Genomic DNA, 23531 nt, shown 5'->3' with positions numbered 1-23531 from the left:
TATTGTTTGTACAGATGAATGTGGTACCTTCAGGTGTTTGGAAATTGCTGCCAATGATGAAACAGACTTGTGGAGGTCTACAGTTTATTTTTCCTAAGGTCTTGGCTGATTTATTTTCCCATGATGTCAAGCAAAAAGGCACTGAGTTTGAAGGTAGGCCTTGAAATACATCCACAGGTACACCTCCAATTGACAAAAATTATGTCAATTCATCAGAAGCTTCTAAAGCCATGACATCATTTTCTGGAATTTTCCAAGCTGTTTAAAGGCACAGTCAACTTAGTGTATCTAAACTTCTGACCCCTGGAATTGTGATACAGTGAATAATCTGTCTGTAAACAATTGTTGGAAAAATGACTTGTGTCATGCACAAAGTAGATGTCCTAACCGACTTGCCAAAACTATAGTTTGTTAAATTTGTGGGGTGGTTGAAAAATGAGTTTTAATGACTGCAACCTAAGTGTATGTAAACTTCTGACTTCAACTGTATATGCTTAGCTAACAGTAATAGCTAGCCAGTTAGCTCTATTGACTTATTATGAGCTTGCGATCTATGGTACATAGCCAGGTAAACATGCCTAAATTAACACAGCATGTATTTATTAACGTATCAAGATAAAATATTGTAGTCAGGCTGTACATGCACTCAAGTAATGTCTGAAAGTATTACTTTTTTTTATCTGTTACATTTGACCAAATCACTTTAGTTACATAGATTTGTTGTCTTGACCAATGAAATCTATTCAACATAGCTTGTCATCAAAACTCAAGTCTATTGGCTCTCAAAGTTTAAATTAGTGAAATTCATTTAAATGAATGCTATTGAAATTATGAAATGATTCCAATGTCTTGAGTAACGTTGACCTTTTTATGAAATCGAGCACATTGATAAGATTAGTTCAACTTTGAATAAGACCGCAATTGAAACTGCACAGCCTACCTGTGCTGGAGGACATCTGCAAGATGGTACTGGCATACTTAAAATATAAATTAAAGTCAACTCAATTGCACTAAGTCGATCTTTTTGTTTTCTGTCACAATTTACCAGAAATATGTAAAAAAATGTGTAACCGGTACTTAAGTAGTTTTCTGACCATATACGTTTTTTATAAACTCTTACTTAAGTAGTTTCTTAAGAGGGTTACGCTGACTTGAGTAAATGTCAATCTAAGCAACAGTACTTTTACTTAAGTACAGATTTTAATTACACTACCCGCCTCTGTTCACAACACAGAATTCTGAAAGTTTCTAATTTCGTCTCCTCTGGTCAATGTAGGTAGTAAGATCTGAACCAGGCTTACTCTCACTGCTTTTGGGTAAAGTTTGTGGAGCTTGAAAATTAAGTTGATTAAAACAGGTTTCTTCCTCAAATTAAATGTTCATGACTTTGATTATATTTTTTAGGATTGTCTTCCTCCATAATCATCAGTTACACGATTGTACAATTACCCCGCCAACCCTATTCATCTTACGATGTCTTAAAGTAATTCCAAGTGTTTTGTTTAGAAGTACAATAAGCTACTGAGATGTTTCCTCTAACATGTTCAAGCTGGAATGCACAATTCAAGATATTTTGATGCAACCTAATCCAGTGATTGTCATGAATTTTGGGTTGACAATTAGGCTACTGTTGATATTTATATTACTGTAAAAATAGGGGGTCCAGAATTTGTTTATTAATAGAGACTACTGCAATGCTCTACTCTGGCTACCTGGATAAAGCACTACATACATTTCAGTTACTGCTAAAAACAGCTGCTAGAATCTTGACTAGAACAAAAAAAATGTGATAATCTTACACCAGCGGCTTCCTGTTGAGGTTAGGGCTGATTAAGGTTTTACTGCTAACCTACAAAGCATTACATGGGCTTGCGCCTACCTACTGTATCTCTCCGATTTGGTCCTGCCGTACATACCTACATGTACGCTACGGTCACAAGACGCAGGCCTCCTTATCGTCCCTAGAATTTTTAAGCAAACAGCTAAAAGGCAGGGCTTTCTCCTATAGAGCTAGATTGTTATGGAATGGTCTGCCTATCCATGTGAACGACGCAGACTCGGTCTCGACATTTAAGTCTTTACTGACGACTCATCTCTTCTGGCCAAGGGGTGCGAAGGTGAACGGGCAAGGCATGGGAGGGACGAACCACCCTTGCTGTCTCTGTCTGGCCGGCTCCCCTCTCTAGACCGGGATGCTCTGCCTCTGACCCTATTACGGGAGCTGAGTCACTGGCTTACTAGTGCTCTTCCATGCCATCCCTAGGAGTGGTGAGTCACTTGAGTGGGTTAAGTCACAGACGTGATCTTCCTGCCCGGTTTGGCGTCCTCTCGGGCTCGTGCAGTGGAGATCGTGGGCCTCGTCTCAGGGTAGTAAATGGGTCTGTTGATATCCCTCTAGTGGTGTGGAGGCTGTGCTTTAGCAAAGTGGATGGGGTTATATCCTGCCTGGGTGGCCCTGTCAGGGGGTATTGTCGGACGGGGCCACAATGTTCCCTGAACCGCCTTTCAGCCTCCAGTATCTATGCTGCAATAGACTATGTGCCGAGGGGCTAGGATCAGTCGGTTATATCTGATGTAATTCTCCTGTCTTATCTGGTGTTGTGTTGGAATTTAAGTGTTCTCCCTCTAATTTTCTCTTTCCCCTCCCAGAGGATCTGAGCCCTAGGACCATGCCTCAGGACTACCTGGCCTGATGACTCCTGGCTGTCCTCAGTCTACCTGCTGCCCCAGTTTCATCTATTCTGCCTGCGGTTATGCAACCCTGACCTCTCTCTCGGTTTTGATCACTAACCATTGTCAAATAGTTTGCCATGGTGTACTATCGATTTAGGTCCAGATAGCAATGCATTTTACTTTGTGCTGTGTTTCCCAATAAGTAATGTAGTTTTGACTTGGTTGTAATTTGGTTTACTCTGTTTGGATGTTCTGGTACTGAGGCTTCAGTGTGTTAGTAGAACACGGTTTGTGAACTCAGCCCAGGACCAGCTGGATGAGGAGACTTTTCCAGTGGTGGAAAAAGTACCCAATTGTCATACTTGAGTAAAAGTATAGATACCTTAATAGAAAGTTACTCAAGTAAAAGTCACCTAGCAAAACACTACTTGAGTAAAAGTATTTGGTTTTAAACATACTTAAATATCAAAAGAAAATGCTAAAATATACTTAAGTATCAAAAGTAAAAGTATAAATCCTTTCAAATTCCTTATATTAAGCAAAGCAGACGGCACCATTTTCTTGTTTTTAACATTTACTGTGTTGGGGCACACTCCAACACAGACATTATTTACAAAAGATGCATTTATGTTTAGTGAGTCCGCCAGACCATAGGCAGACGGGATTACCACGTGTTCTTTTCTGCTAAGCATTCAAAATGTAACGAGTACTTTAGGTTGTCAGGGAAGATTTATGGAGTAAAAATAACAATATTGTATTTTGGAATGTAGTGAAGTAAAAGTATAGATACCCCAAAAATCTACTTAACTAAAAATACTTTAAAGTAGTACTTAAGTACTTTACACCACTGCTTTTTTCTTTGCACAGCTCTTGGCATTGCAGGGCTTGGTAATGATATGAGGGGTTCACTGTATTTTAGATGTTTTCAAAACGTAATTGTTCTTTTTGAGTCTTTATTATTAGTGGATACTGGCCTAATTTTGCCCTGCATGCATTGTTTGTAGTTTTCCTCTGGACAGTCTTACAGAACTCTGCATGTAGGGTTTCAATGGGGTGTTTGTCCCATTGGGTGAAATCTTGTTTTGTAATTGGACCCCACACCTTGCTGACAAAGTGCAATTGGTTCAATGACACATTCAATTAGTTTCAGCCAATTGTTTTTATAGGTATTTTAATTTGAATGTTTTTTTAATGCCGTAGAACGCCTGTGCACTTTCTCAGTTCATTCACTTCCTTATTAAGTTGTCCAGTTGAGCTTATTTTTAAACCTAAATAATTGTAGTGTGTGCAGTACTCTATATAATATTGTACCAATTGAGAACTTGTCTAAATCCCTCAAATCTGGATCTTCTCTGGAAAATCATTATTTGTGTTTTGAGGATTTAAGTACTGCTCTAGCAGGTCCAGGCTCTGCTGTAGGCCATGTGCTATGAGTGACAGCAGGTACAGGTCATCTGCGAAGAGAAGGCATTTAACCTCTGAATTGTGGAGACTAACACCAGTGGCTGAGGATTTTTCCAGAATAGTAGCCAATTCCTTGATGTAAATTTTGAAGAGTGCAAGTCTCAGATTGCAACCCTGGTTAAATGTTTTTATTTTCTTGCCAATTTTGATGCTGCACGTATTGACAGTATACATTTATTTAATAATGTAATATTTACTTCTTAAACTACTTTGTAGAACAGTCCTGTATGCCAAATAACATCAAATGCTTTTTGGTAGTCGATAAAGCAAGCGTACATTTTGGTATTATTTTGGTAGACATGTTTATCTATCAGGGTGTGTAGGATGTAAATATGATTGGTCATGCGATGTTTGGGTATAAATCCAATTTGGCTTTTACTCGAGACGTGCTTATTAGGAAAGTTTAGAACGCATACATTTATAATACTACAGAAAACCCAGAAAACACCAGGTTACTATTCACATAATGCCTCTAATTGTTAGGGACATATTTGTCTCAGTCCTTAAAGATTGGGGTTATGAGTCCTTGATTCCAGATGTCGGGGAAATAACCTACAATCAGGATCCAATTAAACAGCTTTAATATAGCCAATTGAAATTTTGCACTAGTGAATTTCAGCATGTCATTTAGAATGCCATCAGGTAAGCATGTTTTTTTTGAGGGCCTGAAGTTTCTTAGAGTTCCTGGTCAGTAATTGGAGAGTCAAATGGATTTTGATTGTCCTTTATAGCTTTTTCTAATCCATTCAACTTCATTCATTTGCCATTGTTCTGCTTTTGCATCAATTTGAACGGTGTTGTAGAGTGTTTTAAAATGGGCTGTCTATATGCCACCATTTTGTAATTGCAAATTCCTCTGATTGAACTTTTTCCAATTTTGCCAGAAGTTGTTTGTGTTTATGGACTCCTCAATTAGTGTCAGTTGCTTCTTGTTGTACTGTGCCTTTTTGGTTCTGAGTGTACGTTTATAGAGTTTTAAAGTCTCACAGTAATTAAGGCGTAATTCACCATTATTTGGGTCTCTGTGCTTTTGGTTTGATAGTGTTCTATGATAATTCCTCATAATTTTACAAATCGGCATCAAACCAGTTGTCTTCTCAAATCAAACGTTGTCACATGCGCCGAATACAACAAGTGTAGACTTTCCCGTGAAATGCTTACTTACAAGCCCTTAAATCTTCTTGAACTGCACTGTTGGTGAAGAAAATATTTACCAAGTAGACTAAAATAAAAAGTAATAAAAAAAGTAACAAGAATAACAATAACGAGGCTAGATACAGCGAGCACCGGTACCGAATCAGTGTGCAGGGGTACAGGTTAATTGAGGTAAGTATTACATGTAGGTGGGGTGAAGTGACTATGCATAGATAATAAACAGCAAGTAGCAGCAGTGTACAAAAGGCAGAGAGGGGGGGGGGTCAATGTAAATTGTCCAGTGGTGATTTTGATAATTGTTCAGCAGTCTTATGGCTTCGGGGTAGCAGAGAAAACAGTCTATGACTTGGGTGACTGGAGTATTTGGCGATTTTATGGGCTTTCCTCTGACACCGCCTACTATATAGATCCTGGATGGCAGGAAGCTCGGCCCCCAGTGATGTACTACCCTCTGTAGCGCCTTACGGTCAGATGCCGAGCAGTTGAGCATGCTCGGAGTACACGTCCTGGTAATCCATCTGGCGGCTTTGTGAATGTTGACCTGGTTAAAGGTTTTGTTCACATCGGCGTCATCACACAGTCATCCAGAACAGCTGGTGCTCTCATGCATGCTTCAGTGTTGCTTGCGTCGAAGCGAGCATAAAAAGGCATTTAGCTCATCTGGTAGGCTCGCGTCATTGGGCAGCTCACGTCTGGGTTCCCATTTGTAGTCTGTAGTTTTCAAGCCTTGCCACATCAGACGAGCGTCAGAACCGGTATAGTAGGATTCAATCTTAATTCCGTATTGACGCTTTGCTTGTTTGATGGTTCGTCTGAGGGCATAGTGGGATTTCTTATATGTGTCCGGTTTAGTCTCCCGCTTCTTGAAAGAAGCAGCTCTAGCCTTTAGCGCGATGCAGATGTAATCCATGGCTTCTGGTTGGGATGTATACAGTCACTGAGGGGTCGACGTCATCAATGCGCTTATTGATGAAGCCGATAACTGAGGTGGTGTACTCTTCAATGCCATTGGATGAATCCTGTTACTGTGAGTGGATGTGGTATACAGAATGTTATCTTAGAGTGTTTGGATTCTGGTTGCTTTCTGGTATTATTCTGTTTTGGGACAATCTGTATGAATTTCTGATGTTGTATAATTTACTTTACTGTGAATGTATGGTTGTTTCCATGTCTGTTCTTTTGAGGAACAAGGTAATTTTGCTGTGATCAGAGGTGTTAGCGGCTTGACGGTGAATGAGCTAAATGGTCAATGTCTGTAATCATATAGTCTACTATGCTGTGGCTCCCCCCCTCTCTTGACCTGCATTGCTTGCTGTTTGAAACCCAGTTTTAGGCTGGGTTGCTGTGTAGCACATCTGTTGATGTAAAAAGGGCCTTATAAATTTGATTCATTCATTCACTCAGGGCCAGTTCACCACCTGAGCAAGTGGAAAATTATAACACATTAGGTTGATGATCTCTAACTCTAAATATAACACCCACTGCTAGTAGCCATGTATTACTCTAACAGTAAATGTAAAGTCCTAAAAAACTACATATGCACTCGCAATGGCCGATGTGCATTTCGCAAGCTCCATATCTCAAAAGCCATATCAGATATCTTGGTTATAAAACAGTGAGCTACTAGCTCAATATTGAGAGATGCAATAAAAGCTGAAATGCTCCCCTCTTCTCCCCTCTTCAACAGGGACAACACTAAAGTCCCCCCCCCCATAATTGCATTTTTAAATGTTAAAACAAACAAAGCATTTTTCGGGGTGCACGTAAGGGGAGACAGATAGTGGTTTGCCCATCACAGCGGGGGGCCAAAGCGAAATAGGCTTGGTCGCAAAATGCGACTCAATAATTTGTTGCAGTCTGGAGCCCTGTATACACAGTACACTGAACAAAAATATAAACTCAACATGCAACAATATAAGATTTGACTGAGATTCAGTTCATATAAGGCTCTCGGTCAATTGAAATAAACTCATTAGGCCCTAATCTATGGATTTCACATGACTGGGAATACAGATATGCATCTGTTGGTCACTGATACCTTAATAAAAAAGGTATGAGCGTGGATCAGAAAACCAGTCAGTGTCTGGTGTGACCACCATTTGCCTCATGCAGCGCAAAACTTGCAGCGCAAAACTCCGCACGGAGTTGATCAGGCTGTTGATTGTGGCCTACGGAATGTTGTCCCACTCCTCAATGGCTGTGTGAACTTGCTGGATGTTGGTGGGAACTGAAACACGCAGTCGAACATGTCGATCCAGAGCATCTCAAACATGGGTAACATGTCTGGGGAGTATGCAGACCATAGAATAATCCCACCGCCACCATGGGGCACTCTATTCAAAACATTGACATCAGCAAACCGCTCACCCACACGATCCCTTAAACGTGGTCTGCGGTTGTGAGGCCGGTTGAACGTACTGCCAAATTCTCTAAAACGACATATGGTAGAGAAATTAACATTCAACCCTCTGGCAACAGCTCTGGTGGACATTCTGCAGTCAGCATGCCAATTGCATACTCCCTCCAAAACTTGAGACATCTGTGGCATTGTGTCGTGTGACAAAACTGCACATTTTAGAGTGGCCTTTTATTGTCCCCAGCACAAGCTGCACCTATGTAATGATCATGCTGTTTAAACAGCTTCTTGATATACCACACCGTTTAGGTGGATGGATTATCTTGGCAAATGAGAAATGCTCACTAGGGATGTAACAGGGATGTAAACACGTGCGCACAACATTTGTAGAGAAATAAGCTTTTTGTACATTTGGAACATTTCTGGAATATTTTATTTCAGTTCATGAAGCATAGGAACACCAATCCGCCTCAATGAGCTCATTTATGATAAGGCAATGCCATGTTAGGATAGGATCACGCTAAAAGCGGTGGTTGGCATTACAACGCGCCCTTGCACGTTAGGCTACACAACAGCATACAATCTGCACCTCACTCTGCTGCAGGCTATAGAAGTGTGTACTGGTAATCTGCAACACAATGGAGACCAACTCCAAACAAATAAACAGAACAAAATTGTGGAGACCAAATATAAATTATCCTGAGAGACCTGTGACAGAGAGCTACTGTACCACATGCAGTGGTTGACCAGTTTCCACATGAGTCACAGCTCTATAATACTGTCCTTAGTAGAGTGCTTGGGATGCCTCATCCCCAACAACATGTGCTAACCATCAGTTTAGAGAGGCTAATTTAAGGACCTCAAAAAGGGGAAACGACAGTGGACAAACACAGTGACAAAGAAGAATTTGGGAGGATAAACTAGGCCTTAAGGCTTTTAAACAAAGTTAGATGTGGTGTTGGTTCACCAGTCGCTAAATATGCAATCATTCAATGGCAGTCAATATTTTTTCAATCAACATGCATGCAGGAAGGCAGATGCATATAACTCTACAAGCACAGCAATGGATTTGAAAGATGACATAGGTAGTCTACTCTGGAGGGGTGAAAGCATATCCCAATTTCACCTCATTTACCCCAGAGGTAGAGGGGGAACGGGGTTAATTTTGCAAAGCGCCTCAGCAGCAGTGGCTAATTTAAGTAGACCATGCTCCCGCCACCCCCCATTGAGGCCCATAATATGTGTGTGTGAGTGTGAAAGTGAGAGAGAGACACACCAGCTTCTCCTGACTGACTACTCTGCTATGACAACACCACCACCATCTACAAACACCATATCAGAAAACCACTTATCTTCAACAAAAATATGCTGCATCAATGGTATGGTGTATGCTACAGAGTATCTCCTTGCAAACAAACAGTCAACATTCCAGCCAGTGCTTATCTGTGGTGCCAGAATGGGCCACCAGTAGGTCTATTCCTGTTGAGTGGGAAAAAAATAGCATTGGGGGGAAAAAAACATGCCTTTGTTGTGCAAACATGCATGCCATGTGGGACGTTTTCCTTAATCAAATGTCTCTTCTGCCTCTCTTATGTTACAGCCGAGCGGTTCACCCACAGTGCATCTGTCAGAAGTCTTCAGCCATCTCTGGAGATTTCCACTCTCGATTAGGGTCGGTGAACTCACCCTTTGGTCATAAGCCTCTCGATATTTTCTATTGACTAATCATGCGGAAGGTCTGTCTTTCACTAAACAGCTGCTGTCTATGACAGCTTTGCGAGCAGAGTGGCACAACCATCACATTGAGGTTTATGTGACTATGAGCACCGCAAGCCAACTAAAATTGTTTCAATGCTTTGGCTTAAACTGTCAGATTCTAATTGGACCTTCCTCTAAGAAAACAAAATGGTGGGATTCAAAGTAAAAATTAGGGCGTATTTTTGCACTGTTAAAATGGATTAGTGAGGCTAATAGACTAGTGTGTGTGTACCGTTTTCCACAAGCACATGGAGTTGCCAGCTAAATAGGAAAAGTAGCCAGACAGGCTCCCCTCGGGTTAAGACATTTTTGAGGAACAAATTCTATTTTGGTGGCCTCTGGTACATTCTAATGCCTTGATTCCAATTAAGTTCTTGGTCCATACGTGTTAATAAAAGAGCTAGCACGACATCAGTTAATTTACTGAAATAATTAACAAGTGTTTGCAACACTTTGTGAATAGCAGTATGTAATTTATTCCCCCAAAAAATATTTGTTTAGCAACTGACCCACATATGTCTTATTAATAACCCTATTCACTCATTGGAATTGTCCTATATAGGCCTAAATTGAATAGTTTTTTACAGCAGAAATACAAAAAGCATATTCTTAATAAGCATTGTAGCAATTGAAAGGGAACAGTTTGGAGATGGGATTTTTTTATTATTTTTTTTATACCAAAGTTGAGTACACAACAGTTCACCTGACAAGACAATCCAGACAGTGTTGAATCCAGACTGGTGCATTTTACATTTACTGTACTTTTCACCGCATTTGTTAACAAAATCTGAAAATTCTCCAGATATATTCAGTAACAATAGACAAATGTGCTTTTCTTTCAAAAACAAGGACATTTCTAAGTGACCCCAAACTTTTGAACAGTACTGTGGCTTCCGGGTTAAGTGGGCATTGTGTCAAGAAGCAGTGTGGCTTGGTTGGATTGTGTGCACGGCTCTCGACCTTCGCCTCTCCTGAGTCCGTATGGGAGTTGCAGCGATGAGACAAGACTAACTACCAATTGGATACCATGAAATTGGGGAGAAAAAAGGGGGTAAAAAAAATAAGAGTTGATCAGGCTGTTGATTATGGCTTGTGGAATGTTGTCCCACTCCTCTTCAATGGCTGTGCGAAGTTGCTGGATTTTGGCGGGAACTGGAACACACTGTTGTACACGGTGATCCAGAACATCAAACATCCCAAACATCAATGGGTTACATGTCTGGTGAGTATGCAGGCCATTTAACAGCACATTTTATATTAAATAACCTAACCGACAAAATTGGTTGTCACTCAACTAATAAAGCCTAATACTGTGCAAGCCATTTTACAAACTTTTGAAGCTGGCTACGGATATTGCCTGGGGTTATTTGGTATGCAAAATGACTTGTAGATCTATGACTGTCAACATAATTACATGCTTAGTTCGACACTGAAGGAGAGGACGCAGTTGTCACAAAATATTAGGCATTTTTGGGAAGGTAGAAAAAGTCATTTGATCGGTTTGCGGACCCACTAACCGATGCACTCAAATCTTAAACATTTGAACCTGGGCCCGATGCATACCGTGAAACGCTACATCCATACTGTACATGAAACAGTGACCATAAACATTGACACTGTAAATTACATGAGTTTTATGATATGGAAATGTGAAGTGTTTGTGAATTTGGAGTTCACCTGTGGTAAATTGGACATGATTTGAAAAGGCACACACACCTGTCTATATAATGGTCCCACAGTTGACAGTGCATGTCTGGAGATCTAGAGAAGGGTACCAAACAAAATTATACAGCATTAAAGATCCGAGAACACAGTGGCCTCCATCATGGAAGAAGTTTGGAACCACCAAGACTCTTCCTAGAGCTGGCCGCTCAGCCAAACTGAGCAATCAGGGGAGAAGAGCCTTGGTCGGGGAGGTGACCAAGAACCCGATGAGCTCCAGAGTTACTCTGTGGAGATGGGAGACCCTTCCAGAAGGACAACCATCTCTGCAAAACTCCACCAATCAGGCCTTTATGGTAGAGTGGCCAGACGAAAGTCATTCCTAGATTCTCTGGTCTGATGAAACCAAGATGAAACTCTTTGGCCTGAATGCCAAGCGTCACATCTGGAAGAAACCTGGCACCATCCCTTTGGTAAAGCACGGTGGTGGCAGGATCATGTTGTGGGGATGTTTTTCAGCAACAGGGACTGGGAGACTAGTCAGGATCGAGGCAAAGACGAATGGAGCAAAGTAGAGAGATTCTTGATGAAAAGCTGCTCCATAGCACTTCGGGACAAGTCTCTGAATATCGTTGAGATGCCCAGCCAGAGCCTGGAGTTGAACCCAATCGAACATTTCTACAGAGACCTGAAAATAGCTGTGCAACGACGCTCCCCATCCAACCTGACAAAGATTAAGAGGACCTGCTGAGAGGAATGGGAGAAACATCCCAAATACAGGTGTGCCAAGCTTGTAGTATTTTTAATACATTTGCAAAAAATTCTAAAAACATGTTTTTGCTTTGTCATTATGGGGTAGTGTGTGTAGATTGATAAAAAACTATGGAATCAATTTTAGAATAAGGCTGTAATGTAACAAAATGTGAAAAAAGGGGTCTGAATACTTTCCGAATGCACTGTATTTAAACCCTTATTTTTGGCACAGGTCCATTAATTTTTTCAACTGGTACCGGGATCTTCAGACGAGTCGTGAGGCCTGTGGGCTACAGCAACAACTGACATGTACGTGTTCGTGAGAGTCTCACCTTTCCACAGTGGGGTCATATTAATGTGTAACCCAAACTGTGTGGACGCCACAGACAGAAGTTGGCAGATTGGCTGTACTGACTTTAGACAAGTCAAGACCCAAACACACAGATACACCAGGGTTTGTGTTAGGAAAATGTGACGTAGGATATTTTACCGGCAACATTTTAAATTTACCAGGCATTTGACAAATTTATCAGGCCCATATGCATTGGGTACGTAACTGCCTCCAGCTCACTGCAGTGGTGTGAGACGTGCTGATGAAGCCTGCCTTCTGTTGCCGTTTGATGCCGCGTTCAAAACAAACTTGGTAACTCTGAAATAGAGTCGCTAGATCGCTAGAAAATGCATATCGTTCATTCTCGTGGGAAGGGGCTTGGCTGACTTTCTGACTAGCAAATTGAAAAGTAGCCTAGTTAATTTAGGTGGAAAAAGTATCGGGCTTAAAAGGAGTCTAATCGGCTGTTTAGCCGACAGCCGGCTCGAGTGGGAAACACTGTGTGTGTGTCTGAGAAAAGAAGGAGAGGAGATGGCTGGCTCCTCTGCGCTGCACCTGTCGAGCTGTCTGACAGTATGACCTGAGCTCTGTGTCGCTCTGTCCTATCTATAGCCATGCCCATCCGGCCTGGCCCCAGCATTCCCTCCCCCTGCACCCACATTATGGGACTGGAGAGGAGTAATCTGAGCAGCAGCCGCACAAATGCACAATCATACACACCTCCAAAACCCTAAGCGTCAAGGGGTAGATCAGATCCTCTGCTCACACTAGACTACATCATCTAGGGCTCCATGAAGTTGGCACACCCTGGATGTTATGTCAAAGTTGACGTTGTTTATCTTCAGTACTATAGTGTTTATAGTTGCCATGGAAACAAACATTAGGCTAATCGTTCAAAACCCTCCCCTTATCAGACCATACGGAATGTTAGGCGGACCCCTTCAACACTTTGCTAAATTATATGCTGCTACGTGTGATAACACCCAATCATAAAATAGCCCAAGCATAGGTAGATAAATTGTTTGACAGCCAACAAGTTTCAATCAGGTGTTTTGCACAACAGAAAACTTGTTCTACCTTTTTAATCTAAAAAAAAAGAGGATGTTAAATTTGAAATACGTATTTGCAGATAGTTGCAAAAATAGGCCTGCCTACCATTATCATGAACTACATACAGGGTTCGACATTCAGGTACATTTTCCAGTGGCACACCGGGCCAGTTCCAATAAAAGCTACTGGCCTGAATGAAAAACAAATACTCTCCGGGGTAAGACAGCAAAGCGAAAGATGCATGGGTAATTTTAATAGCAGAGGCCTTGATTTTCCATTGGGGCTGAAAAAGTATCCTATTCAGGGTTCATAAAGACATTGGCAAGTAAAATTCAAGGACTTTCAAGCACTTAATTTTTTATTTAAGGACTTATATGTTATTTTTAATTGTAATAGCCTACAGAAGAAAAACAAATCCTCCAAAATGAATGCAAAAAAGTATGCATTACCATATTGCATTTTTATTTTTTTATTTTTTAAATTGACCTTTCCAACTGCATTATGCATTGACATTCACATTACTTGTACATTCTAGGGATCCTTGGGACTAAAGGTCAACCGATTATTGGAGGACCAAAAACGCGAATACCGATTATTTGGCCGATTTTTATTTATTTATTTGTAATAATGACAATTACAACAATACTGAATGAACACTTATTTTAACTTAATAAAATACATCAATAAAATCAATTTAGCCTCAAATAAATAATGAAACATGTTCAATTTGGTTTAAATAATGCAAAAACAAAGTGTTGGAGAAGAAAGTAAAAGTGCAATATGTGCAATGTAAGAAAGCTAACGTTTAAGTTCCTTGCTCAGAACATGAGAACATATGAAAGCTGGTGGTTCCTTTTAATATGAGTCTTCAATATTCCCAGGTAAGTTTTAGGTTGTAGTTATTATTGGAATTATAGGACTCTTTCTCTCTATACGATTTGTAGCAACTTACCTTGGCTTCTTACTGCACTTACCTAACAGGCAGGTTCCTCGTGAGGCAGGTGGTTAGAGCATTGGACTAGTTAACCATAAGGTTGCAGGGTTGAATCCCTGAGCTGACAAGGTAACAATCTGTCGTTCTGCCCCTGAACAAGGCAGTTAACCCACCGTTCCTAGGCCGTCATTGAAAATAAGTATGTGTTCTTAACTGACTTGCCTAGTTAAATAAAGGTGTAAATATATATATATATATATATTTTTTATATTGTTTTATTTTTTTTAATCGGCATCCAAAAATACCGATTGTTATGGAAATTTAAAATCGGCCCTAATTAAATCGGCCATTCCAATTAATCGGTCGACCTCTACTTGGGACATCCGTAAACCCTACCCATAACCATTTTAAATGTACAACTTCAATGGGTTAGGGACCTCTCAAAAACCCCAGATCGCAAGGACCATGCGCATGTGAAACTGTTTTTTTAAAATCCGTTATTTAATCAACACTGAACAAAAATATAAACACAACATGTAACGTGTTGGTCCGATGTTTTGAGCTCAAATAAAATATCCCAGAAATATTCCATAAGCAAAAAAAATGGTTCCCTCTCAAATTATGTGCACCTATTTGTTTTACATCCCTGTTAGTGAGCATTTCTTCTTTGCCAAGATAATCCATCCACCGGACAGGAGAAGCATTTCAAGAAGCTGAATAAACAGCATTAATGGCACCAGAGGAGAAGGCTGCCGTTTTACGGTCCCTTAACCAATAGTGCTATTGTGTGTTTTTTCCGAGTTATTTGTATCTTATTTTGTACATAATGTCTCTGAATGTACAAGTAATACTCTTATGACCTAAAAGAGCTTCTAGATATAAGGAAAGAGATTACTCGCCCAGTACTGGAAGATTTTTTTCTTTAATGAATCGGACGCAAAGGATTTACTCCAGACAAGGCCCTCATGACCGTCATTCGCAGGAGAAAGAGACTGAGATATCGGGGACGGAGGTCTGGGTGCCTTGTAAGGATCCGACAGCGAGTGGGAAATCTGCGTTTACCGTCGGTCCTATTAGTTAACGTACAATGATTGGATAATAAAATAGACAAACTACGAGCATGTATATCCTACCAACGGGACATTAAAAACTGTAATATCTTATTTTTCACCGAGTCGTGGCTGAAAGACGACATGAATAACATACAGTTAGAGGGTTTTACGCTTTTCGGCAGGATAGAACAGCCACCTCTGGTAAGACAAGGGGTGACAGTCTATGTATATTTGCAAACAACAGCTGGTGCACGAAAGCTAAGGAAGTCTTGAGGTTTTGCTCGCCTGAAGTAGAGTATCTCATAATAAGTTGTATACCACACTAATTACCAAGAGAGTTTCCATCTATACTCTTCGTAGCTGTCTATTTACCATCACAAACCGATGCTGGCACTAAGACCACACTCAATGAGCTGTATACAGCCATAAGCAAACAGGATAGCGCTAATCCAGAGGCAGTGCTCCTAGTGGCCGTGGACTTTAATGCAGGGAAACTTAAAATCAGTTTTACCAGGATGTTAAACGTGCAACCAGAGGAGAAAAAAAAAAAAAAAAAAACTAGACCACCTTTACTCCACACAGACACATTCCAAGCGCTCCCTCCATTTGGCAAATCTGACCATAATTCTATCCTCCTGATTCCGGCTTACAAGCAAAAACTAAAGCAGAGAGCACCAGTGTCAATAAAATAAGTGGTCAGATGAAGCAGATACAAAGCTGCAGGATCGTTTTGCTAGCACAGACTGGAATATGTTCCGTGATTCTTCCAATGGCATTAAGGAATACACCACATCAGTCACTGGCTTCAATAAGTGCATTGATGATGTCGTCCCCAGTTACAGTACGTACATACTCCAACCAAAAGCCATGGATTACAGGCAACATCCGCACTGAGCTAAAAGGGTAGAGCTGCTGCTTTCAAGGAGCTGGAAGCTTATAAGAAATCAAGCTATACCTCCGACGAACCATCAAATAGGCAAAGCGTCAATACAGGGCTAAGATTGAATCGTACTACACTGGTTCCGACGCTTCTCGGATGTGGCAGGGCTTGCAAACTATTACTGACTACAAAGGGAAGCCTAGACACGAGCCTACCAGACGAGCTAAATTACTTCTATGCTCACTTCGAGGCAAGCATCACTGAAACTTGCATGAGAGCATCAACTGTTCCTGACGAATATGTGATCACGCTCTCCATAGCCGATGCGAGAAAGATCATTAAAACAGGTCAACATTCACAAGGCCAGACGGATTACCAGGACGTATACTCCGAGCATGCGCTGACCAAGTGGCAAGTGTCTTCACTGACATTTTCAACCTGTCCCTGAATGAGGGACACACACCCTAGTACCCTCAAAGCTCATCACTAAGCTAAGGACCCTGAGACTAAACACCTCCCTCTGCAACTGGATCCTGGACTTCCTGACGGGGTGCCCCCAGGTGGTAAGGGTAGGTAACACATTCACCGTGCTGATCCTCAACACGGGGGCCCCTCAGGGGTGTGTGCTCAGCCCCCTCCTGTAATCCCTGTTCACTCATGATTGCATGGCCAGGCATGACTCCAACACCATCAATAAGTTTGCCGATGATACAGTGATCACCGACAAGGATGAGACAGCCTATAGGGAGGTGGTCAGAGACCTGGCCGTGTGGTGCCAGGACAACAACCTCTCCCTCAAAAGTGATCAAGACAAAGCAGATGATTGTGGACTACAGGAAAAGGAGGACCGGGCACGCCCCCATTCTCATTGACGGGGCTGCAGTGGAGCAGGTTGAGAGATTCAAATTCCTTGGAACCCACATCACTAACAAACTAACATGGTCCAGGCACACCAAGAGTCGTGAAGAGGGCACGACAAAGCCTATTCCCCCTCAGGAGACTGAAAAGATTTGGCATGGGTCCTCAGATCCTCAAAAAGTTCCTACAGCTGCACCATCGAGAGCATCACTGCTCGGCCTCCGACCGCAAGGCACTACAGAGGGTTGTGCCTGCGGCCTAGTACATCACTGGGGCCAAGCTTCCTGCCATTCAGGACCTCTATACCAGGCGTTGTCAGAGGAAGGCACCAAAAATTGTCAGACTCTGGTCCCCCCCCTCCTTTTACACTGCTGCTACTCTTGTTTATTATCTATGCATAGTCACTTTAACTCTACCTACATGTACATGTTACCTCGAATAACCGGTGACCTCACACATCGACTCTGTACCGGTACCCCCTGTATATAGCCTCGCTATTGTTATTTTACTGCTGCTCTCTAATTATTTGTTACTTTTATTTGTAATTTTTACTCATCTATTTTTTTTACTTAACACTTATTATTCTTAAAAATGCATTGTTGGTTAAGGGCTTGTAAGTAAGCATTTCACTGTAAAGTCTACACCTGTTGTATTCGGCGCACATGTGATAAATTCAATTTGATTACACAGGGTACACCTTGTGCTGGGGACAAGGTAACCAAAATGTGCAGTTTTGTCACAACACAATGCCACAGATGTCTCAGGTTGAGGGCTGCAGGAATTTCCACCAGAGCTGTTGCCAGAGAGTGGCCTTTTATTGTCCTCTGCACATGGTGCCAGGGCGGCAGGGTAGCCTAGTGGTTAGAGCGTTGGACTAGTAACCGGAAGGTTGCAAGTTCAAACCCCCAAGCTGTTGTTCTGCCCCTGAAAAAACAGTTAACCCACTAGGCCGTCATTGAAAATAAGAATTTGTTCTTAACTGACTTGCCTATGAAAGGTAAAATAAATTATCATGCTGGTTAAAACAGCTTCTTGATATGCCACACCTTTCAGGTGGATGGATTATCTTGGCAAATGAGAAATGCTCACTAATAGTGTGCACAACATTTTAGAGAAATAACCTTTCTCCTTTACCAAAAATCAAACATTTCTGGGATACTTTATTTCAGCTATTGAAACATGGGACTAACACTTCACATGTCACGTTTATATTTTTGTTTAGTATACATCAAGTCCTCTTAATTCACAGCATTTCCCTCACTCAGTCAACAAAACATTTGCAAAAGTTTCCCAATTAGCAGGTGAGATGGGGGCCACTAGTCACGTGAGGTACCTTAGCCATCGCCCTGTTGCACTCAAATAAATTACTATTGCCCCGTTGCACTCACTTCAGTCATCATGAAGTGCTTTGAGAGACAAGTCAAGGATCATATCACCTCCACCTTACCCGATACCCTAGATTCACTCCAATTTTCTAACCGCCCCAATAGGTCCACTGATGATGTAATCGTCATCACACTGCACTATCCCATCTGGACAAGAAGAATACCTATGTAAGAATGCTGTTCATTGACTACAGCTCAGCATTTAACACCATAGTACCCTCCAAACTCGTCATTAAGCTGGAGACCCTGGGTCTCGACCCCGCCCTGTGCAGGCCTGTTCTACTCAGTGTGACACTGTGCCATTCTCTTCAGTAGTCCTATGCATGGCTTACAGCTATCATTACCTAGGATAGCACTGAAACTGTGTAATACGGACTATGAACTATGACTCACTCAACTCCCACACATTCACTTACAATCAATGGCACAGTAAGTGACTGTCTGATCATCTCTCTAACATTATGATCCTTACGAGGAAAACTTAATAGGCCTACAGTACATGTGGTGAATCCTCCTACTTGGCTGATGGTTTTGCAAGCAAGCTGCTGATATTTTAAGTGACTGACAGCCCAGCAATGTAAGTGGCCTCCAATATGGGGTGGTGATAGCGCAGGCTCAAATTCACAGTCCTTCTCAGCAGGACAGTGATCCGTGTCCAGCACAGGCCGACCAGGCAAGCACTCATAGCCTAAGAGAGGATGACTGACCTCATGCAATTACTTTTTTCTGGGGCTTTGTTTGGAGGGGAGTGGTGGTGTGTGACAGGTTGGAGAGAGGTTGGCCTTATGGACCCACTGCACACACTCACTTGGCCTCACTGTTCTGTGCACATCTAGTTCTCTCCACGAAGAAACCCTGATTCATTCAGGACAGGACCTGGCTGGGTGGGTCAGATGACTCATGATTCTATATAACAGGCTTGTATGGTTAAAGACGGAAAATGTAACCTTGTTTTCTGTGCCAAAGTATTAGGCACTACCAAGAAGTCCCCAAGTATGAGGCAATTCACAAGAGCTAGGACAACATTCACTTCCAGTCAGTGAGATCCTGTGTTCTGTTCATCTGTAAGTTACGCAAGTCAGCCAATCACATGGACTCAAATCTACTCTGATGATTCTTTAGGCTTTTCCCACACTGTGGCATAGTTTCATCTAGCCACATAATTATGCAAATACAGCACAATCGTTCTCAAAATAGTAATGAACAATAACAATTACACAACAAATGCATGGGCCTACTATGTACGCTGAGAACAGTTGCACAGCCTCTACGAAAAGGCCAGGAATGACAGCCGGGTAGTTGAGGAACATGGAATAATCCTGGGACAAGTCATTACAAGCCATCCCACCTTCCTTGCCCCTGCCCTCCATTTTCCCTAAATCTCTTCAAATCAATCCTACTACACCATTGCAAACCAGCTGTCTGCACTCGCCAGAGCTGAGACAACTTGAAGGAACCTGAATATCCACATTACAAGCACATCTCAGACTAAGCAGAGCTGTGTGTGAACATGTGTCAGGATATGCTTCAGGGGGCTGTTTGCTGCATTCACCTCAGTCGGTGTTGTTGGGTATGGGTTGAAAAGCCTACATTTAAAGTAATACATCCAAGACGGCTTGCCATGCATCCTTTTATAAATCATCAAATTCAAATTTGTCTTTGACCACATTTGGGGAAATTACATGTCTTCAGTGTCACCACAAACAACATCCAATGTGACTTATGTAGTACTAAATCACTTTTGCACTACACATAGGCCTACAATGTGAGGGAAGCTCAGCTAATAACACCAGTTAAAGAGCTTAAACTAAGAAAGAATCACAGAAATTAACTAAAAGCAGGGAGGCTCTGAAATGGATGGTTAACTTACCTCCCGGGCAATGCTACTAAGGGCTTCATCCTCAGCTGAAAACCGGTCCTTGATAGGGGCACGCTTTCTACCTGGTGTCCCCATGGCTTCTGTGCAACTGCAGCTCCACCAACACGTTCAGGGCCAAATTAGAGCAACACAGTGTGGGGGGAAAAAATCTGAAAAACATGAATGATAGGGCTGTCAGATCCACCTCTATCACCTTACATGAAGACACTAATATTTTACTGAAATTAGATGATCTGATGCCTTGTTTACATTAATAAATCACAATTTTAAGATCAATTGAAGACCACTCCATGATGAAGCGCTGGGAATCTCAGTATTGAACTAAGTCCTTGGACATAGTACAATGTAATGAATAGCATATTATCAAGACGTAGCTGAAACTCAATCAAATAACCCTGAATTGAGAGGGATGTGCAAACTTCCCTGAAAGCACCCGCATGCATGTTGTGTGCACACAGAGGAACACACTCAGTGCATTCCTACAAAATAGTCTGCCATGGCCAGAGTGCATTCCTACAAAATATCCTGTCATGGTCACGGATGTCTGGGTCCTATAAGAGTGTAACACTTGTGGCTGACATTGGCCAGATGCTGACAAACAAGCCATACACACTGACAAACCTGCAAAATATTACAAGTATGAAGTTGTAGAAAGCTCAAGTTGTTCTGTGCGGAATGCAAAGAAAGAGTCAAGATTCTTTCCGAGTTGCCTTGTAAGGTAGCACAAGTTTACATGAGGTTCACAAACTGACACAAGTTATATCCTTGAATCAAACATTAGCCTGCTCAACTCTTGCCTTGAGGCATGTTTAGTGTGTACCCCCCACCATTGTAAAGGCCAATTGATACTTGGCCTAAATACACAATGACAAGTGAAGATGCTAGCCATCTATTTTCTTAAACATTGACTAGCTACAGTTGACATTGTTTTGGAGAAATTATTACATAGCTGAAGTTAGCTGATTACACGTAGGTAAAAGTTCCAGCTAAGCACAGGGCTTGGAGGCTTTACCCATACAGCTTGATATGGTTTGCTATAAATTAAATTAATATTTTATTGTTAGAGCTGTCAAAGTTACCTTACAAATATTTAGCTAGTGTGTGTTCTGACAAAAGTTTAACGTTACCAGCGTCACGTAACGTTAATGGTTAGCACAGGCAAGAACAAGAAGAAAACGCCCAGATAAGGAATCAGCTAACGTTAGCTAACTAACTCGGCGGTTATAACGTCAGACGGTAGCCATAAACCTCCACGATGACACCATTAGGATTGCTAGCTAGCTCAACTTACTAATTATCCATCATTGTGAACTATGTCCCCTTGCATGGGTAACGTTATAAATATATATATATTTATAACTCATTGTTCTGACTGTGTGGTTAAACTCTTGTAGCGAAGATACCTAGCTAGCTCAATAATTAAAACGTTAGTTACCGTTACAGATTGAGACGTTAGCTAGATCATTCCTAACGTTAGCTACAGTAGCTAGTTAACTACCCGGGCGGGGATAACGTTAATTTAGTTATTGTATAGTTAACGCGTTTTCCAAGCTAGAAAGTTAGCTACTTTCCTGGGCTAGCTAGATAGCTAGCTAGCTAACATAAACACATTGTCATTGGGAAAGTGTTTGCCTTGGTTAGGTAGCTACCTAGCTAGCGCTAGCTTAGTAGCAAGATAACCCCGTGCCATGTACCCTCGACATGAAAAGCTATGACCCTGGGCTCTTACCCTTCCTTGGGACCCAAAACATAAAAATGAGGTTTAATTGAATCCTGAGATGTTCTTTCCGGTGTAATGACCCCAATGCAAAAGAGAAGGCCAATCCCTTTGAGCAGTATAAATTTAGCTGGCTAGCTGGTTAGCCAGCTACTAGCTAGCCAACCCCAATTTCTAATGTGTGACAGAGCAAACTGACACTGCTCTTCACGTCACGCCTTTTCAAAGAGATTCGCCTGGCTCGTAGAAGCTTCTAAACGACGTTGACGTTTCCAGGATTTGCTCTTTCTTCGTCTTGGTTGTTAAAATACTGTACAATGGTTCCTCCCAAAGATTGACAGTGTTTTTTTCCTCCAACTGACAGCTGTGAATCAGTGGGAGTGGGGGTTTCTTTTTACGAGATTCCCTATAAACACGCCACTTCGACACAGCTACGACCGGAAGTGAGTTTTTCGTGAGGTTAGGATAATTCAATTAGGAAACGGTCTCCTACCTGCTACGAAAAGTCTCTTCCGGTCGTAGCGGAATCGAAGTGGCGTGTTTTAGGGAGTCGTCTTTTTCCTCCACTCTCTCCCCTCCACTGTCCTCTTTACCAGAGAGGAAGAGACGAAGCGAGAGGTTTTACTCAGCCCAAAATCTGTCCTAGAAAATAAGCCCACGAAGTATAACGAAGTGAGGAATTTTGCATGGAGGTCAGAGTGTGGAATTTGGTCAACAAAACATGTAATTGCTCATTTGCTACGTGACTTTAGTTGAAACTGATTTACTGAATTTCTATACAATTTAAAAACTAAATGCTATTTGGAGAACATAAAAAGAAGCAAACATTTGCCCAGCCGTTATCACATTGGATGCTGTGGCTTTTATTCACCTCAGTCGCTCTAAGAACACATAGCCTATACAATTAGCTGCTACACAATAACTGAGCACCGGGATTAAAAACTATAATTTAATATGTACAGGGGAACTGTTTGCAGAAACATTATTTTAATAACAAAAGGTCAACTAATATGTTTGCTTTACAGATGTTTTTGTATGTGCAGTTTTAAAGCTAATTGCCTGCTAATCTTAATGGCGACATCCAAACTTTTTTCCAACAGATATTATCAATAAATCCATTCTGATAAGGCAACATCCTGCTGAAACAAGGTTCGTATCGCTCTGTTGTTGAATGGACCAAAAGGGAAACAAATTTTCCCTACTGATGAGTCAACAGGGTCAACGGAAGATAGGCTCAGCCCAAAATCTGTCCTAGAAAATAAGCCCACGAAGTATAACGAAGTGAGGAATTTTGCATGGAGGTCAGAGTGTGGAATTTGGTCAACAAAACATGTAATTGCTCATTTGCTACGTGACTTTAGTTGAAACTGATTTACTGAATTTCTATACAATTTAAAAACTAAATGCTATTTGGAGAACATAAAAAGAAGCAAACATTTGCCCAGCCGTTATCACATTGGATGCTGTGGCTTTTATTCACCTCAGTCGCTCTAAGAACACATAGCCTATACAATTAGCTGCTACACAATAACTGAGCACCGGGATTAAAAACTATAATTTAATATGTACAGGGGAACTGTTTGCAGAAACATTATTTTAATAACAAAAGGTCAACTAATATGTT

The 23531-nt window shown here is 41.5% G+C and overlaps 1 protein-coding gene across 22 annotated transcripts in view; it reads right to left on the bottom strand.

The window, feature by feature from the left end:
- lrrfip2 (leucine rich repeat (in FLII) interacting protein 2) overlaps positions 1–22595 on the bottom strand; it is a 56170-nt gene extending 33575 nt beyond the window's left edge. For 7 of the 22 annotated variants that reach the window (XM_021606821.3, XM_021606844.3, XM_021606813.3 and 4 more), the window contains exons 1-2: positions 21920–22508; positions 20182–20339 (exon numbers count right to left, since the gene is read on the bottom strand). In XM_021606821.3, the coding sequence (XP_021462496.3) occupies positions 20182–20265 (84 nt within the window). In that variant the 5' untranslated portion in view covers positions 20266–20339; positions 21920–22508. Of the gene's footprint in view, positions 1–20181; positions 20340–21919 lie in introns of all 22 variants that reach the window. The other 15 variants (XM_021606789.3, XM_090236248.1, XM_090236268.1 and 12 more) reach the window with 8 other exon arrangements.
- Positions 22596–23531: the final 936 nt, after the last annotated feature.

The sequence above is a fragment of the Oncorhynchus mykiss genome, chromosome 1 (genome assembly GCF_057628025.1).
Source record: "Oncorhynchus mykiss isolate SJ-2025 chromosome 1, ASM5762802v1, whole genome shotgun sequence".
NCBI lineage: Eukaryota > Metazoa > Chordata > Actinopteri > Salmoniformes > Salmonidae > Oncorhynchus > Oncorhynchus mykiss.
Note: the sequence above shows the minus strand (reverse complement) of the source record. Positions and strands in the feature narration are given on the sequence as shown.